This window comes from Acomys minous (genome assembly GCF_964271855.1).
Source record: "Acomys minous genome assembly, chromosome: 12".
NCBI classification, from domain to species: domain Eukaryota; kingdom Metazoa; phylum Chordata; class Mammalia; order Rodentia; family Muridae; genus Acomys; species Acomys minous.
The window spans coordinates 16,562,035-16,579,292 of record NC_140493.1 but is presented as its reverse complement, the minus strand read 5'-3'; the positions used below and the strand labels follow the sequence as shown (position 1 = coordinate 16,579,292).

The 17,258-nt window shown below is 53.0% G+C and overlaps 1 protein-coding gene across 5 annotated transcripts in view; it reads left to right on the top strand.

The window, feature by feature from the left end:
* GRAMD4 (GRAM domain containing 4) overlaps positions 1-17,258 on the top strand; it is an 83,556-nt gene that overhangs the window by 12,853 nt on the left and 53,445 nt on the right. The window contains exon 1 of one of the 5 annotated variants that reach the window (XM_084750843.1): positions 3,184-3,445. The exons of the other annotated variants lie outside the window; for them this stretch is intronic. Within the exon in view, the coding sequence (XP_084606969.1) occupies positions 3,336-3,445 (110 nt within the window). The 5' untranslated portion in view covers positions 3,184-3,335. Of the gene's footprint in view, positions 1-3,183; positions 3,446-17,258 lie in introns of those variants that run through there. 5 annotated transcript variants of the gene reach the window in all.

The following is a 17,258-nucleotide window of genomic DNA, read 5'->3' as shown; positions in this document are numbered from 1 at the left end:
TTGCCTCATACCTGTGGCTATGTGCCCACGTGAGGGGAGGTGGCGACTCCCTCCCTGCCCTCTGAGGAGTGCATGTAGGGCAGGTGGAGGTGAATCCTACTCCCTAGAGTGGTAGGGCAGGTTTTAAAGAAAGGTTTGGGCTCAGGGTATGGTGGCACACACCTTTAATCCCAGCACTTGGAGGCAGAGGCAGGCTGATATCTGTGAGTTTGAGGCCAGCCTGGGTCTACAAATGAGTTCAGGACAGCCAAGGCTACACAGAGAATCCCTGCCTGGAAAAACCATAAAAAGAAAAGGAAAGAAAGATTTGGGCCCAGGGAGATGACACTTGCTGAACAGGTGTGGGGATGGAGTTCGGATTCTGGCACCCCCGTAGTTTAAAGAGGGAAAGGAGTTCACCTGTAATCTCAGTGCGCAGGAGGCAGAGATAGGGCCTCAAGCAAGCTGGATAACTGCACTAGCCAAATACTGAGCTCTGGGCTCAGTTTGAGAGACCCTGCCTAAACAGAAAAGGCAGAGAGCAATCGAAGACACCCAGAGTCAAACTCTGGCCTTCATATGCATGGTGCCTACCACAGCTTGTCTGGAGAGCCTTGTGTCTGCCTGGTACACTTTCCTCTTACCTGGCTGGCCCCACTCCCTGGTCCTTCCTGTCCGAAGGAGGCAAAGGTGGTCTCATGAGACAGGGCTGGTTGGGTTGGGGACCAGGACAGGTGTAGAAGCATACAGGTAGAAGAAGCAGGCATGTGTTGGCATGTTTGGAGTGAATGGCTTGAGGCATAAGGGGACAGAGGTGACCCCGTGAGGGGTCAGAGGGAGGCTCCCAGGTCTCTTGGGGCTCCAGGAAAAGGAAGAGGTAGCCTCTGGGTCAGGAAAGACCTTGGGGACAGTTCCAGGCAGGGCAGGTGCCTCAGGAGGCAAAGCAGTTAGACACAGGGCAGTCAGCCCTGGTGGGACAGGAGACTGTAACTCTTCTGGTGAGGCAGCATCCTGTGGGAACATTTTCCTCTTAGGCGAAAGTTGAGGCCCTGACGATGCAAAGGCATACTCTGTACACACCATCAACCAGGACCTTTTGGGGTGGATCCAGCTCTCGGCTCTACAGGTCAGGTAGCCACGGAATAGAGAAATGAGGGGGTGCAGCACTCTGTGCCCACCAGCACCAGGCCCTTTCCCTGTATTGGGGTGACACAGGCTCGTGGAAGAACCCGTCTCTGGTCTCTGTCCCCCAAGCGGTCCACAGGTGACTTGAGTGTGTGGGGTATCAGCCAGCAGAGCAGGTTTGGGACATAGCTGCTTTCCAAAGCAAGTATCTCTTCCCACTATGGCTTTCTGCTTTGTGACACAGACTCTCTCTCTCTAATGCTCCATGAGATGGGGACACCTCTCCCAACATGCACACCAGCATGGCTCCCTTCCTGGAGAACACTGTCCTCTGAGGATAACAGCTATCATCTTCAGAAAGCAGCTGGGACCACTTGCAAAAGACCCCCCCGAGACAGGGCCAATTGGACGTTGGCATTCCATTATAGAAGGCAGTAAGGAGAACTATTGGACCCTAGGCTGAGGTTCCAGACACTCTCCCCTATGCTCCCAGCCAGCTGTGTATGGTTTATGATTTTGTCCTAGCTGCATGTGGCCATGTGGTCTGGGAAGGGACTACAAGTATTTAGAGGTGTGTGTGTGTGTGTGTGTGTGTGTCTGTCTGTCTGTTTGTCTGTCTGTCTGTCTATCTATCACAATATATACATACACAGTATATAGAGGATGGAAGGTTAACTGTAGGGAGATTTCCACGTGTGCAGCTGTGGGGAAGTCACCATCCATGCTGAGTGGTGTTTGGGGGTTACTGTGCTCTGTAAGTGAGATCATTAAACTCATTGGGTCATCAAGTTGGACACTGGTAGAACAGAGCTTTGGTTTGTTATTGGTGCTGTATCTGACTGGCTCTGTACTTGGAAAAGTGGGGGTAATGCCTTGATATTCTGGGCCAGTGGCCCTTAGGGACACTGGGGACTCAAAGGAAGAGAGCTATGGATTCTGGGAGGGAAAAGGGGCTTCTGATGAGGCATCTCAGCTCTTGAAGGGGCTCAGCCTTTGCCAGCCCCTTCCTGCTCCACACCCCTGGCCTCTCCCAAAGCTCCCTCCCAGCTGTGTCCCATCAGGAGGCCAAGATGGAAACATCTAGAGAATCACAAAACTTATGCCACATGGCAGGTGGCTACCCTGTCTGTAAGGTAAAGGGTCGACAGACACATGGCTTGAAAGGGAGCCATGGCTAATGCATTCTGGGTTCTTCAGATTCCTGGCCTTGAATCCATCATTGTTTCACTACCTTGACCACTTCACTGCTCATCCCGGAAGTGTAATAGGTGGACGGATGGCAGGAGTGGGCAGGAGCTGGCTGGGGGAGAGACCATTGAGTCACTGCCTTGATGGTAACTCTGGTAGCCTGCACATTGTGGTTGAGTTTTTTTTTCCTCATAAAGTTCACTTCATGGACACCCGTTTGACTCATTGTCATAGTCCCAGATTGGCACCTTGAGTGGAAGTCAGGGTCCACTAGACTGACGTTTCTCTCTGTTGTCTCCGCCTGGACTGCTGATGAGGACATGGTAGCCAGGCTCAGCTCCATGGCTTCTGTGAGAAGGGACTCGAGCTGTGTTTTGGAAACCCAGAGAGTAGCATTAGCTGGTTAGGTGGCATTTCTGAGTTCGACATCAGTTTCTGCAGGTGTGCACATAGCACGATGACAGCTGTCACCTGGCCCGGCCTGAAGTAGAGCCATTGACATAGGACCCTGTGAAGCCTGACAGGGTAGCTTTGTACCCATGCCCTCTGGGGGTGGAGGCGGGTACCTCTCTGGCTTCAGTGTGTGTGTGTGCCTAGCCCAGCATATTGATCTTCCATTTCAACTAACTAGTGGGCAGGATTTTTTTTTTTAAACCTTTGGAATTGTGAGGTGAGGCTCCACAGAACGTGCTCTCTTGTCATCCTGGTATCTTTCCCTCATGGTGCTCCGCCACCTCTTCTTGCTGAAGTTTCCTCGCTTAACAGTTGACTCAGCCCCTGTCCATCTGCTGGAAGACCAGGAGCCTCCCTTTTCCACATTTCTTGTGAACCTGTTCATCCGGCCCAACCAGGTCTTCACGCCTGCTTTCTTAAGACTTGCCCTCCCCTGCGACACAGGGTCAGACCTCTGGGCTCTGGGTCCTTGGCCTGGAGGGCTGTGAAGTGGTTGTGCGGCAGGAGCCGGAGCTGTCTGATGAAGAGAGGCGGCCTCGGCCTGGCGCCAGGTGTGGCCTTGGAGCTGAGGTGTGATTGTGGACGGAGACATGCCAGGAAGCAAGGCAGAGTATCAGTTGGGCTTCCACGCTTCAGAGCTTGGGTTTTCCCAGAAAGAGACCGGTCTTAGCCCGGAGGCGTGTGGATTTGAGACAATGTGGTGAGTTTGGGCGTTTGGGGAGATCTCTCTCTTCCTCTGTTTTCCCCCTTTCAGTTCAGCTGGCTTTCTTGAATTTTCATTAGGACAAAACAAGCTCACTTTTTTTTTTTTTAATCTGAAGTTACTGTTTGCGACAAGTTTGTCCTGCTCCGGCTGTTGTTTGCCACCTTTCAAAGCAGAGACTGACCTCTTCTCGTCAGGTACATGTGTCTATTTTTAGTTTACTAGGGTTTGGCTGTGATGGCCTTTTCCAGCGAGACTTGGATGACTCTTGAGATGTTTGGGGTTCTCTTGCAGGGGGACAGCCAGGAGGAAGGGGCAGTGGGGGTGGCGGGACAGGAATTAGAGTGGAGAGAGGGTGGTAATGGTAGAGGGAGTCGTCAGCTTGCATCTTGGTTTTTGTCGTTGCGTTCTAATTGTAGAAGGTTCAGGACATGACCCAGGTGCTTCTGGCCTGGAGTTATGAGCTGCTTTTTTCCCCCCCATCTTTCCTTTGGAGCTAGCTCTGCAGCACTATATGACTTAGGATTTGCCGGCTGCAGGGGTCGGGGTGTGGGGGTTGGCTCATGGATGTTCTGGGTGTGGGTTGAGGTATGTGTGTGGGGTCAGTTCCTGGCAGGAACCCATTGCAGAAGCCCTCGGCTGTAGCATAAGAGCCCTTCTGGTGCTATGGCTTTGGTGCAGCTCTGAGCTCCTGGAGAGTAGGGACATCTGATCCGGAAACAGGAGCTGAAAGTCAAGTCCACAGCTGTGTGGACTCAGGAGATCTTGAGGTGATGCCCTTGCCAGCTCTGAGGCTGATTTCAGCCTGAGACTGAGGGAGGGAGGGAGGGAGGGAGAGAGGGAGGGAGAGAGGGAGGCAGAGGAGGGGAGGGGAGGTGTGTATGGAAAATGCTGGGGACAGGAAATGGGAAGGTCGGGTGGGAGGTGGACTTGGCATACACCGAGATGGTGTGAGGTCAGGTCAGCGTGGTCAAAGACCTTAAGAGAATCCAGAACAGCCAAGCGGTAGACCCTTGGAGATCTGTGCCCATAGGGGTGCATGCAGGGGCTGCTGAGTTTCGTGGATGTGGGCCTGGCCGCACTGGGAGCTGCGCACGCTGTTGGGGTGCAGATGCAGAGTTGGCTCTTGGCTTTCCCTCCTGGATATTCATGCTGTTAATAGCGCCTATTGCAGGATCACCTGGTTGCCCAAATTTAGCTAATGAACTTTGTTCTTTCAAACAAGACTTTGTGCTTTGGGGAAGACGGGACCATTCCACACATCGATCCCTTGTGGTGAAACTGCCCCATCCATCTCTGAGTTGTACAGTCCTGGCTTTGGCTGGAGGAAGGCATTGGGAGAGTATCTGATAGGCCTTGCTGGGCAGGAAGTCCCCATTGTGGGGCAGGGTTAGTGAGCCTCCCAGCTGGGATTGGCCACCAGCGACCGACCGGTCTCTCTGTTAGCCTGGACGGTGCCTGGGAAGCTTGGTGCTTATGAAACGAGTGTCACTGAACCCCTGACAGGAGAGGAGAGGCTGTCACCTTTGCTCATGTTTGGATTCTGTGTGTGACAGGCATGCTGGAATGGGACAGCTAAAGCTGTCCTCCACAGAAGACGCAAAAGGCTTCCACACTTATCAAAGGAAAGGCCAAGGGACAAAGAACTCTGCCAGGCTTGGGGCAGGTAGAGATCTTACATCCCATAAATCCCACATTTTTTTTTTTAAGTTGGGGAATCTTTAATGCCCTCTCTCCTTTGGTTTGGACTTGGATCAACAACTCTTAGTGACAGAACAGCAACACTAATGGCAGCCTGGAGTGCAGGCATGTTTCTCACAAGACAGGCCCATTAACCTGTCTCTGCCCAAGTCTCCTTACGTTCTGACCTTCACCTCAAAGCTGTCTATAAATTGTAAGATAACATATGAGGGCTTAGACTTTTTTGTCCCTGTTATTAAATAGCTATGAATAAACCCATTGCTCTTTACCAATTTCTGTTTTCTAACTTCGTTGGGATCTAGGGAGATGGAGGCAGGATATAGGCCAGCGTGCCCTGTAACAACGGGCGGGGGTTTTATGGATGTGTCCTGCCCTTTAGTCACAAAATATTCTCAAACTGTTTTGTAAATTGACTAGTTTGTGTCCAGTTACTTAAGGCTGTGCCCTCCATAATATACCCCCACCGGCATATTAGCAACTCTGGAAGTCGCCGCCCAGAGCTGTCATCTTCTGGTGTCTGCGTCTTGAGCCTGTCTAGGGCCTGAGTCCCTGTGTGGGGAGACACAGGGAGAATGTACATGGGGTTTCAGGCCAGGGTCTCTGGTCCCCACATCTTCCTTGTTGTGTGGCTGCTTCCCGCCTCATCCTCATCTGCATCCACTCCACTTCCTTCACTGCATGCCCCTTTTCAAAAAGGCGTGGTTTGCCCTTCACAGGGAGCTGCTGAGTGGTGGTAGCCCTTCACAGTGGGCGGGTAATTCCTGACGGAAAGCGTTGAGTCTTCACTGAAAGGGAGGCTGCTGGACGTGGGGCCTTGGGCAGATGCATAATGCAGATAGCAGGAAAGGGCGTGGAAGAGAGCACGGTGCTGGGGAGCAGGTGTATTTGAACAAGCCCACGTGGCTAAATGAGCCCACGTGGGAGTACAGGTGTATGAGCTCGCACAAAGACTTCCTGGAGGACAGGCCTTGTGTGTGTGTGGGGGGGTGGGGGTGTGGGGGGGTGGGGGGGTGGGGGGGGGAAGACACACAAGTGGTAGCTGTGCATAGCAGGGGTCCTGGGAAGTGTGTTTGGAGACAGAGCTTGCATAGGGATGCCAGCATAATGCCAGTCTGCTATTGTGTGCAGGTGGTGTGACATTGACAATCACCAGAGGTCTGGAGGGGCCATCTGCCCTTCTGGGTCTCCACACTTGGCCTTCATGTTGGGGAGGGCCAAAGCCATGCTGTGGTTAGGAGGGTGAAGGCTCTTCAGCACTGGCATACGGTCCACAGGGTCGTGAACCTGTGCTGGGGAGGCGCAGAGCGCTGACTAGGAGCAGGGCACTGACCCATCTCGCTGCAGCTCCCTGTGTTCTGTTTCTTTGTAATGGGCGAGGTGGTGGCTTCTATCAGGTAGATACATGGGGATGAAGTTGGGTCACTGAGATGTCCTGGCTATGTCTTGCCTTCCCAGCACCCCTTATGTGCAGTGACCGCCGGTCAGGGCAGGGAGGAGCCTTGCCCCTGACACTTTCTCCACCCCCTTAGTTTCTATCCTGGCATCATTTGTTTTTGCCCAAGCCACCTGCTGGCCTCCAGGCTAACGCCCACCCGTTTTTCTCTTGCCTTGCCCGTGGGTGCCAGCTTCTCCCAGGCTCTGCCTATTAGTGGGCATTGTGGACAGTGGGCGCTTACTGAGCCATCCTGTGCTGTGTTGTTCCCGACAGTACATTTACTATGAAGTTTATACAAGGAGCCGCCCACCAGCCTTGACTCTGACCTTCGGGTCCTCTGCTAGGACGGCAAGGCAGATTAGAGGTCCTGACATCTTAGTAACTTAGAGATGGATCACAGTTGCTTCTGGCTGTGACCTGAAAGGAAATGGGTGCCCTTAGCTGGCCCTGTGACAGGAGTGTGTTCTCGGTCTCCTCTGCCTTTCTACACTAAAAATGAGACCCTCCTGACTGGCACCTCTCTCAGATCATGCCTGCATATAGCTCCCTGTGGGACCTGCTTCAGCCCTCTGAGACCTACATGGCAAGTCAGAGGTCACAAGTGGGCTGTCCAGTGGTTGCCTAGTGTCTGATCTCTGATTCTGCCTTCTGCCCCTCCCTCCTCCCACTCCTTCCTGCTTGGTCCCCACCTCTGCCTTGGTTCCTTTACCGCCTTCAGGGGCTGAGGCCATTCCTGGGCTGTGTTTATGTGGGTTGTGTTTATGGCTACCTCTTGTACCAGAAATTAAAGTGTGAGGACCTTTAAAAATATTTTTGAACTTATTGAAGAGTGTCCATGCCAACCCCATTACATGTCAGCATACACAGCCACAGGTCGCTTACGAATACAGGGAAGAGAGTCACCGTCATCCCTGTAGCTCTTCAACAGAGTCCCCTGTGACAGGACAGCTGGGGCATGCTAGGTGCACTTCTGTGGGTGCTCTGCTTTGAGCAGAGGTTTGTGGGCACCTCAGCCCCTGCTGCTGAGTCCATTCGCTTGTCTGTTGGCTCAAAGATTGGCGCCTGGTCACTGGGTCTTCTCAGTTTTAGGGGTACCTCCTTTCTGCTGCTATTAATGGCCCTCTGTGGTTGTGACTGTATGCAGGGAGGGGAGGGGGTACATGTGCACTCCCGTACTCACACTACCACCACCATAACCACCACCACCAGCACTAACGCCACTACCCTCACCACCGCTACCAACACCATCACCATTACCACCAAAACCACTACCACCACCAACAACACTTCTATCACCACCACTACCAACACTATCACAGCCATCACCAAAACCACTAACACCACCACCAATAACAACAATAATAACAATAACAGCACCATCCCAGCTGCTTGTTTTTAAAGCCAGGCCAGCACAACTGCCTGGAAACAGGCTATTCAGCTCTGCCATTCACTATGCCTCACCCCTGGGCTCCCATCTCAGCTGGCCCCCCAGAGGAGGACTCGGGCAGCAAGGCCAGATTCCATTTCTACCTTGTGATGGCTGTGTCTTCCCTCCCTGATTCCCATTTCCACTGTAATCACCACAGAAAGTTCCAGGGTTTTCTTAGTGCGTGCCATGCCTGGAGACAAATATGAGGAGCCAGGACCTCAGCTGCTTCCCACGGGCTTGACCGAGGTACGGCCCGGGAGGTGCCAAGCAGGTCTCTTGTCCTCAGTGGAGTGTAGCTGGCGTTAAACCGCTGAAGGCTGCATGAGGGTAATTACCTGTGGCCAGTTCTTACCACTTCTGCTGCCCCGTGCCATCTGGCCGAGCTTCCCAGATGAGCCCTGAGCTGCCTACTGGGTCCCATGTCCACCACCTGTGTTCTGTGTCCTAAATCTTGACCACTGCCTTCTCTTCTATGTGGGTCACAGATCACTTGGGGCTCCGTGCTGTGCTTGGACTTGGATGATCCTTAACAAGGCTTCTGCCTCTGCCATTTCCTCTCTGGTTTGTTTTGGTGAGAGGGTACTGATCACTCCATTCCCTGCATATCCACCAGCCGGTCCTTTACGTCAGTGGTGTGGCCCTCCTGGCCTGTCACTGTTTACCTGTCAGGCTAGGAACACTCTTTTCCCTGCTGAGACCAGCATTCACAGCTCCGGCAGGATCGCCCTCACCTTGTCCAAGCCCCAGCACCAGACGTCAAGTGTGCCTAAAGCTCATGCCTGTAATCCTGGTACCCTGGAGGCTGCAGCAGGAGGATTGCTGCTAGTTTGAAGACTACATAGTAAATTACACGTGAGCCTTGGCTACAGCATGACATCTTGTCTCAAACAAGGACAATTAAAAACAAAACAAAACAAAACAAAACAAAACAAAAACAGCAAGCCTGGTACATAGTAGGGGCACCCAGAACACCTAGTAGGCAGTTGTCTTTAGTGTTCCTGAGCAGTTGCCTTTACTGACTGGCTGGGAGCCTCCTCTGCCTTCTACTCAGACTGCAGCTATCCCGGAACACTGTCTTTCTACTACCTTGCCCTCAGGCCACTAAAAGAGTCTGCCTTAAGGCCAGCACCTATTGCACCAACCAGCCTTCTACCTCCCTGGACCATAGGTGTCACGAGTACCTGGAGGGCTTTGCACTGTGCTTTTCAGTTTTTCTCCTACTCATGGGACTCAAGGGTTTTTGTTTGTTTGTTTGTTTTTGTTCTGTTTTGTTTTGTTTGTTGATGTTGTTGTGTTGAGACAGGGTTTCTCTGTATAATCCTGGCTGCTCTGGAACTCCTTCTGTAGACCAGGCTGGCCTCAAACTCAGAGATTCACCTGCCTCTGCCTCCCTGCAGTGTTGGGATTAAAGGCGTGCACCACTACCACCACCGTCTGGCTGAGACTTGAGGTTTAAAGCAGTGGATACAAGTCAGGGCTGCTGGGGAGTCCATGGCTGCCAGCCAGCCAGGAACCATCTCCTTTGCCGAGTGTTGTTTTAGGCATAAAATGTTCGTTAGCAGTTGTGCTGTGACGCCAGTGCCAGGCCTGTATGTATTCAGGGCTTGTTCTGTGTGTGAGTCCCAAGCTGGCATGGCCTCTGGCTGCAGCTGAGCCAAGCTAAGAAAACCCTAAGTAACTGGAAGGGAAGAACCTGGTCTGGTGGTTCACAGGCTCTTCGCCTGGACTCGGGTTCAGTTAGGGGGCCACTGGACCTTTCCAGAACTTCCCCCCTGGCTCCTCACCCGGTGCTAGCTCTTGTGTCCTCTTATATATGAGGAGACATGAACTAACTCACACCCACACCAGGTAGGCACGAACAGTAGACCAAAGAAATGATCCCGCGTAAGTCTAGTGTAGTGAACCAGTGCATTTATTGGTGTTACTTAACAGGAGCCAGGGTGACTCAAAGGCATTCTGCATCATCAAAAAGCCCACCCCAGCGTGGAGATGGCTCAGAAAAAAGCTACCGTGCTGGGAGTTCCCTGCACAGCACAGACAGCTGGGCCACTTGGAAACTCTCCACTTCCCAGGAAGTGTTGCTTTTATGGGCCTTGGGAGTCTTTTAACTTTTTGAACTGTGTAAGTTAAATTTCATTAGCTTTGGGTCTCATGAACTTCCCTCCTCCCTGCAGGAGGGACTGTTTGAAATCTTCTGTATAATACCTTGAGAGTTGCATGCTGGGAGGTGGGCCAGGCCCACAAGCCGTTGGATCCAGTTTTCTAGTTAGTGTGCCCTGGGGATGTGGAAGAGCCTGTGCATGGGAAAGTGGCCTGGAGTCCCCAGGTGGTGGCCCTTGATCCAATGTTCTTATGGGGCCTCGTTGATCATCCAGGGCCCAGCATATCCTTGCCACCATGAATAGAGGAGCCAGCTAGATTTCTGAGAAGGTGCTGGTCAGTCCTGGGTAGACCGGCCTCTGACAGACTCTCAAGTGACTGTCTCATCTTGGGTTGGTCTGGATCTCATAACATATTCACTGTGTGTTCATTTGGGAGAATAAGGGACAGCCCCTGCCACCGCCAGGCATGGTGGCTGTTCACAGCTGCCTCTCCTCCCTGCACTCACTGCTGAAGCGGTTCTTGAGGGTTTGTGTTGCCTTGGGTGGTAGTCCAGCACATAGCTCAGGCAGGATGAGAGGCTGAGCGGCCGTATGTGAGTTCTTACTGGATCCTTCTGTCTCAGTGTGGCCTGAATTTATGTAGATCACACCTGGCTTTGCCTCTTTCCTTCAGGGTGTGTGTTCCTCGATGCTGGTCACAGGGCTGAGGTTCCTGCTGGGCTCCCTAACCATTTAGTGGCTCAGTAACCCCACCACCCTTGTGGGAATTCTTTCTTTTCACAGATGCATTGGTCTAGGATAGAAAGTGTATGTAGCTACCTTTTTCTGCCTGGGCTTTGTAAATGCTTATTGGCAGGTGATCATGGCGGTTGGCATTGTGACAGATAATTGGGTAGGGTCCAAATGGTCCCCATCCCACCTGGCCACTGGGCTTCCCACATCACCACCTGTGGGGCCCTTGCTCCTGCAGGGAGCTGCATACTTTCAGATCAAAGGTGGTGCCACCTTCTGCTTCCTGGAATGTGGGCCAGGGCATGGCTGGGAGACGGGTTGTATTGAGGGACGGCAAAAAGTGTCTCCGTGCAGGCGCCTTCCCTGGTTGCCTGGAAGATAGCTGGAGTTGGGGAAAGAATTCTTCGCTAGTGAGGAATTCTTGCGTGGGTTTCCTGTTGCTGAGCGCAGTCACTTATGTAATAGAGGTTTTTGCTCAGTTACCTGCTGCAGTGCAGGTTTTCCAGCAAGCTTTGTCATCTTAAATGAACTCTGCATGTGGATAACTCTGCTGGGTTCCCGTGTGTCTCAGAGGCAGGGGGACGTGCAGTTGATACACCGGGAAGGGTAACTGGGCCTGGAGCCCTGGCGTGTGTTGGGATCATTGCTGCTCTAGTACCACTTACCCTGCCTGCCTTCCCAAGCCCCAGTTTCCTCATCTGTCAGTTGGATCAGCAGTAGCCACCCTCAGTGTGGTGACCAGGACAAAAAAGGGAGATCTGGTGTGTGTTGCGGGGAGATGGATGGTTGGGGAGCTTGTTCTGCCTCTTGTCAGATAAAGAAAGGGCCAACAGGTGAGATGCTGGCCTTCGGGCTTGAGGATAGAAGTTCTGTAGTGACTATGCTTGTCAACGACACCACGACCATGGCTGCTTTGCTGAAGTCGCCTATGAGGGTTGTGTTTTCTGCAGGTCAGAGGAAGGCTCTCCTTGGAGTCAGGTGACTCGGTTGCAGGGACTATGGAGGCCCGGCGGAGGTGAGGACACAATGCCGGGAGAATCTCTAAACGTGACATAGTCCCAACTGCCTGGCTCGGCCACAAGGGCTCTGTTTAGGGGGCGGTCTGTGCAGTGAGCCTAGACAAAGCCAGGCCACCTGGAGAGGGTCTTCATGTGGGTGGGGTGTATAGCTAGTTCAGGTAGCCAGGACTGCTTGGCTCTAGGAACTCACCTCAGTCTTAACCCCATAGAGTTACAGAGGGACAGGATCACAGGACACAGAAAGTTTTGGGCAGGTGGGGACAAAGAGCTAAGTGGCTAGTGGCTGGCTGGAGAGACTTTGCTTTTTTGTTTTGTTTTGTTTTGTTTTGTTTTTGAGGCAGGGTTTCTCTTTGTAGCCTTGACTGTCCTGGACTCACTTTGTAGACCAGGCTGGCCTCAAATTCACAGCGATCCGCCTGCCTCTGCCTCCTGAGTGCTGGGATTAAAGACATGCACCACCATGCCTGGATAGACTTTGCTTCCTTGAAGTGGCTCCCTGCTCCCTGGCTCTCTGCTTGGCTGAACATATTTGCACTTTGGGTGTTTCTTTCCTGGTGCCTGGTTTCCTCCCCACAACCCGCTACTCACCTACAGACCCCACCCAATGCCCCTCCGCTGCTTGGAAGCCTCTAGAAACAATCTTGGAGTAGTCTGAAAACCTCCTGCTCTCCCTTCTGTCACCTGTTAGACGACGGGAGGGCCACCATAGCGCCCCGTGGCTAAGCGGTGGAGGTTTACAGTAAGCTAAAGAATACTGTTGGTACCTCGTCTCAGAAAGTAGGTCTCTGTCTTTGCCACTGTCACTACTGTTGGCCAGACATGGTGCTGCCCTGCTGGTGCCATTTCAGGTCATCCTTCACAGCTGTGTGAGTTACAGACCCAGCTGCATCTTCTAGCAGAGGAACCTAGTGCGTGGAGATGTCAAGTCATGTGACTGAAATCACACAGCAACCCTCAACCACAGCTTCAGGCTGCCCCTGCCACTGCACCACATGGCCGAGGGCCAATCTAGTGGAAGGTGGTTGAGCCTAACTCCTGTTTCCCTACCACTGTTTACAGATGTGGCCCGGTCGCTAGATTGGTGCTGGAGGCACAGAACGGTAAGATTCATCCCAGACCCTCAACAGGCAACAGGCAACATGCCTTGTCTTAACAGTCCACACTTGGTGCTGGAATGACAGTGGCCAGGGGCAGATGGGAGAATATGGATAGGATCTTGGGTAATACTGTAGGGGACCCCTGGCTTGAAGGGTGCATATTGGTCTAGGGAGATGGGCTGGTTGGTAGCTCTGGGATGCTTGTGTCTGTCACAGTCAGCTAGGCATAGGTAGGGTTGGGATGCGTATTAGAACCTGTCTCACCTGCTGCTCCTTGACCCCACTTACCGTGCAAAGCCTCAGAAACCACTGTTGCCCCCACCCACCTCCCTTTCTGTTGCTGCATCACGTTTCTTTGGCAAGATGCATAGACAAATATCTGCTCACCCCAGAGAGGCCACCGATGACAAACCAAAATAACAATTCCACTAAAGTCCAATGTGGTGAACCCATGATTTCACTGGGCTTACTTGGAGAGTATGGGAGAGGAGCTACTGCCTACCAGAGTGTGGGTGACCTCCAAGCAGACATAACACCAGCAAGTCTCTGTGAGCTGGAAGCCTGAAAACACACACACACACACACAGCAGCACTATGTGTTTGGCCCCATCATTTCTTTCTTTTTGAGTTTCCGTGTATGAGTGTTTACCTGCGTGTATGTCTGTGCACCACGTTCATGCAGTGCCTCTAGGAACCAGAAGAGGGCGTTGGAGTCTGCCGGGACTGGAGTTACAGGTGGCTGTTAGCCGCCTTGTGGGTGTTGGGAGTTGAACTCAGAATAGTTTCTCCATAGCTGTGTAGGTAGAGTCTGCCTTTCAGTGAAGCTGCCTTACTCTGTATGTGCTGTCACCTCTCAAGACCACAGGGTCACGTGCAGCTTGGGCAGAACTGTTTCTAGCTAAAGCTGTGTGCAGGGGGGAGTTGCTTGACTCTGAGGGGAGCCTCTAGTGACCCTCCCCATCCTCTTCTGTGAGGGAAGGTCAGCCAAGGGTCTTTTACCAGTAGTCTCAGCTACTCTGTTAGAAATGATAATGGCTGTTAACACTCGGAGAACAGCGCCTTACATCACCGACTGATGTGGCTGCCTGACCATGGGACGTCTAAGCCTCTTCACGTTCTCAGGGGTTAGGGGCCGCCTTCCCAAGAAGACAGAGATTTGGCCGAGGGCCAGGAGGCCCAGTGTTGCTCAGCAGCTGGGGGCCCAGGGATTGCTATGCAGGCACAAGGGTTAGTTAGCATCCAAATGGGAAAGAGGATGTGGTTTATCTGGGGATCTGTGGGAGAGCTGCGGGATAGGGAGGGCTGAAGATGGTAGCCTCGGCTCCGCTTGTGGGTCGTGGGTTACAGAGCCCCGCGTATCCAAAGTCAGACTCTGAATTCAGAAAGGAGTTTCGGCTGCAGGAAGGTGAGCCAGCGCTGGTCTCAGGCCCAGTGCTAAGGCTGGCAGCCGCTTTTTATTTTCTTAGTCTTGGACTCGGAAAGGGAAATAAAGCCCTTTGTGGTTCCCAAGTCCGGGCTTCTCAGACACTGGGTCCTTTGTGTGTCTGCCAGCACCGTGCGCAGGGGCACTCCAGGGCTCGCTTGCGGAGAGGGGCTGGGAGACTGGGAGGATGCCACCTGAGCTGGAGCAACCTAGAGAGCAGAGCACACCCGCTGTCCTGCCCTGCTCAGGCCTGGACCATCAAACTCTGGGCAGCAGTATCATCCACTCTGAGCCTATGGTACCATGCCAGCTCTGAGGCTGGCAGTCACTGTGTCCTTGAGACATGCCCCTGAACGGTTGTAGCTGGGGGTGTGCCTAGGCACCCCTCCTTCCAGAGAGAGGTGCAGTGATGGTCTGGCCATGAGCACAGCTAGCTGATGGCATGGTGGATTGCACTCTGTGTGTATGCTACTGCCTTGAGGGAGTCTGTGACTAGTACTGCGGGGCATTGGGTTCCAGGTGGCACCTGCTCGTATGGAGCTATCTTGATCTTGAGAGAAAAACGCACACACCACACACACACACCACTCCAGGTCAGCAGGTCAAGGCAGAGTCTGGTGTGGTCCAGGGAGAAGACTGAGGAGAGACAGAGAGGCCACCTGAGAACCTCGTAACACCAAGGGAACCAGCAAAGGAATTGTCCCGTCTCAGGAAGTGCCGGTACACAGCACTTAACAGGACATGGGGAAAGCGTGTGAGTTAGCTGCAGAGAGTTCTGGGGTGTGTGTGTGTGTGTGTGTGTGTGTGTGTGTGTGTGTGTGTGTGTGTGTGTGTGTGTGTGTGTGTGTGTGTGTGTGTGTGTGTGTGTGTGTGTGTGTGTGTGTGTGTGTGTGTGTGTGTGTGTGTGTGTGTGTGTGTGTGTGTGTGTGTGTGTGTGTGTGTGTGTGTGTGTGTGTGTGTGTGTGTGTGTGTGTGTGTGTGTGTGTGTGTGTGTGTGTGTGTGTGTGTGTGTGTGTGTGTGTGTGTGTGTGTGTGTGTGTGTGTGTGTGTGTGTGTGTGTGTGTGTGTGTGTGTGTGTGTGTGTGTGTGTGTGTGTGTGTTGTGTGTGTGTGTGTGTGTGTGTGTGTGTGTGTGTGTGTGTGTGTGTGTGTGTGTGTGTGTGTGTGTGTGTGTGTGTGTGTGTGTGTGTGTGTGTGTGTGTGTGTGTGTGTGTGTGTGTGTGTGTGTGTGTGTGTGTGTGTGTGTGTGTGTGTGTGTGTGTGTGTGTGTGTGTGTGTGTGTGTGTGTGTGTGTGTGTGTGTGTGTGTGTGTGTGTGTGTGTGTGTGTGTGTGTGTGTGTGTGTGTGTGTGTGTGTGTGTGTGTGTGTGTGTGTGTGTGTGTGTGTGTGTGTGTGTGTGTGTGTGTGTGTGTGTGTGTGTGTGTGTGTGTGTGTGTGTGTGTGTGTGTGTGTGTGTGTGTGTGTGTGTGTGTGTGTGTGTGTGTGTGTGTGTGTGTGTGTGTGTGTGTGTGTGTGTGTGTGTGTGTGTGTGTGTGTGTGTGTGTGTGTGTGTGTGTGTGTGTGTGTGTGTGTGTGTGTGTGTGTGTGTGTGTGTGTGTGTGTGTGTGTGTGTGTGTGTGTGTGTGTGTGTGTGTGTGTGTGTGTGTGTGTGTGTGTGTGTGTGTGTGTGTGTGTGTGTGTGTGTGTGTGTGTGTGTGTGTGTGTGTGTGTGTGTGTGTGTGTGTGTGTGTGTGTGTGTGTGTGTGTGTGTGTGTGTGTGTGTGTGTGTGTGTGTGTGTGTGTGTGTGTGTGTGTGTGTGTGTGTGTGTGTGTGTGTGTGTGTGTGTGTGTGTGGTGTGTGTGTGTGTGTGTGTGTGTGTGTGTGTGTGTGTGTGTGTGTGTGTGTGTGTGTGTGTGTGTGTGTGTGTGTGTGTGTGTGTGTGTGTGTGTGTGTGTGTGTGTGTGTGTGTGTGTGTGTACTCCTGTGAATGCATTAGAGGGTCCTTTTGTGGGGAAAGCAACCAGGCTGAAGGGTCAATTCTTTTCATGGCATCGGGGGTGGGGGTGGGGGTGGAGGAGTGGGGGGGATGGTCAGTGGGACATGGGGAGGTCTGATGGGCCTGTGGAGGATATTTGGTGGCTGCAGTCAAGGCAGCAGGTGAGGCTTGAGAACAGTATTGGCTTGGTGGGCAGTGCATCTGCTTTTTGCATCAAGGCCCAGCCAGCCCTGGAGGGTGGGCAGTCCCAGGCAGCCTTGGTCCAGGCTTCCTCCTCTGTAAGTCAGGCGCTGTGTGTGGTTAGGCAGTGTCCTCCAATGTCCATCTGGAAATAGGGTCTTTGCAGCTGCTGTTGAGCTGTGGTCACCCTGGGGGGCGGGGGCGGGCAAGATACTGTTCCAGGCAGCAGGAGATGCCAGTGTGGGTGTGACAGGTGTCCGTCCCTGTCCCTGGGGCGTGTTTGCTGGGAAGGTCAGAAAGGACCTGTCTCTGGTGGCTTGGGTTTTGGTTCTTTGCCCCTGAAGCCTGAAGTGGTTTTTTGTTGTTGTTGTTGTTTTTTGTTTTTTGAGGGACCTAAGGGATGCCAAAAGGAGAACAGTGAGGCTGGGAGTGGGGTCTTCTGGTTCCCCTTGCTTGAGGGGAGTGTACACATCCTGGTTCTCCCTTCAGTGCCCCTGTGAACAGCTCAGCAGGACCCTGTCCGAGGGCTGAGCAGGTGGCTAGGAGCCTGAGCTCCTGTGGAAACCAGCCTGCGGTGCCTTCCATTTGGGTGGGGGCAGGCTGGGTGCTGAGCTGCCTTTGTTCCCTCCCCTCATTTGCTTGCTGAAGCTTAAGGGAGAAGTTGGCCCTGGTGCCAGGGAACTGCAGAACAGAATCTCAGACAGGGCAGCCCTCTTG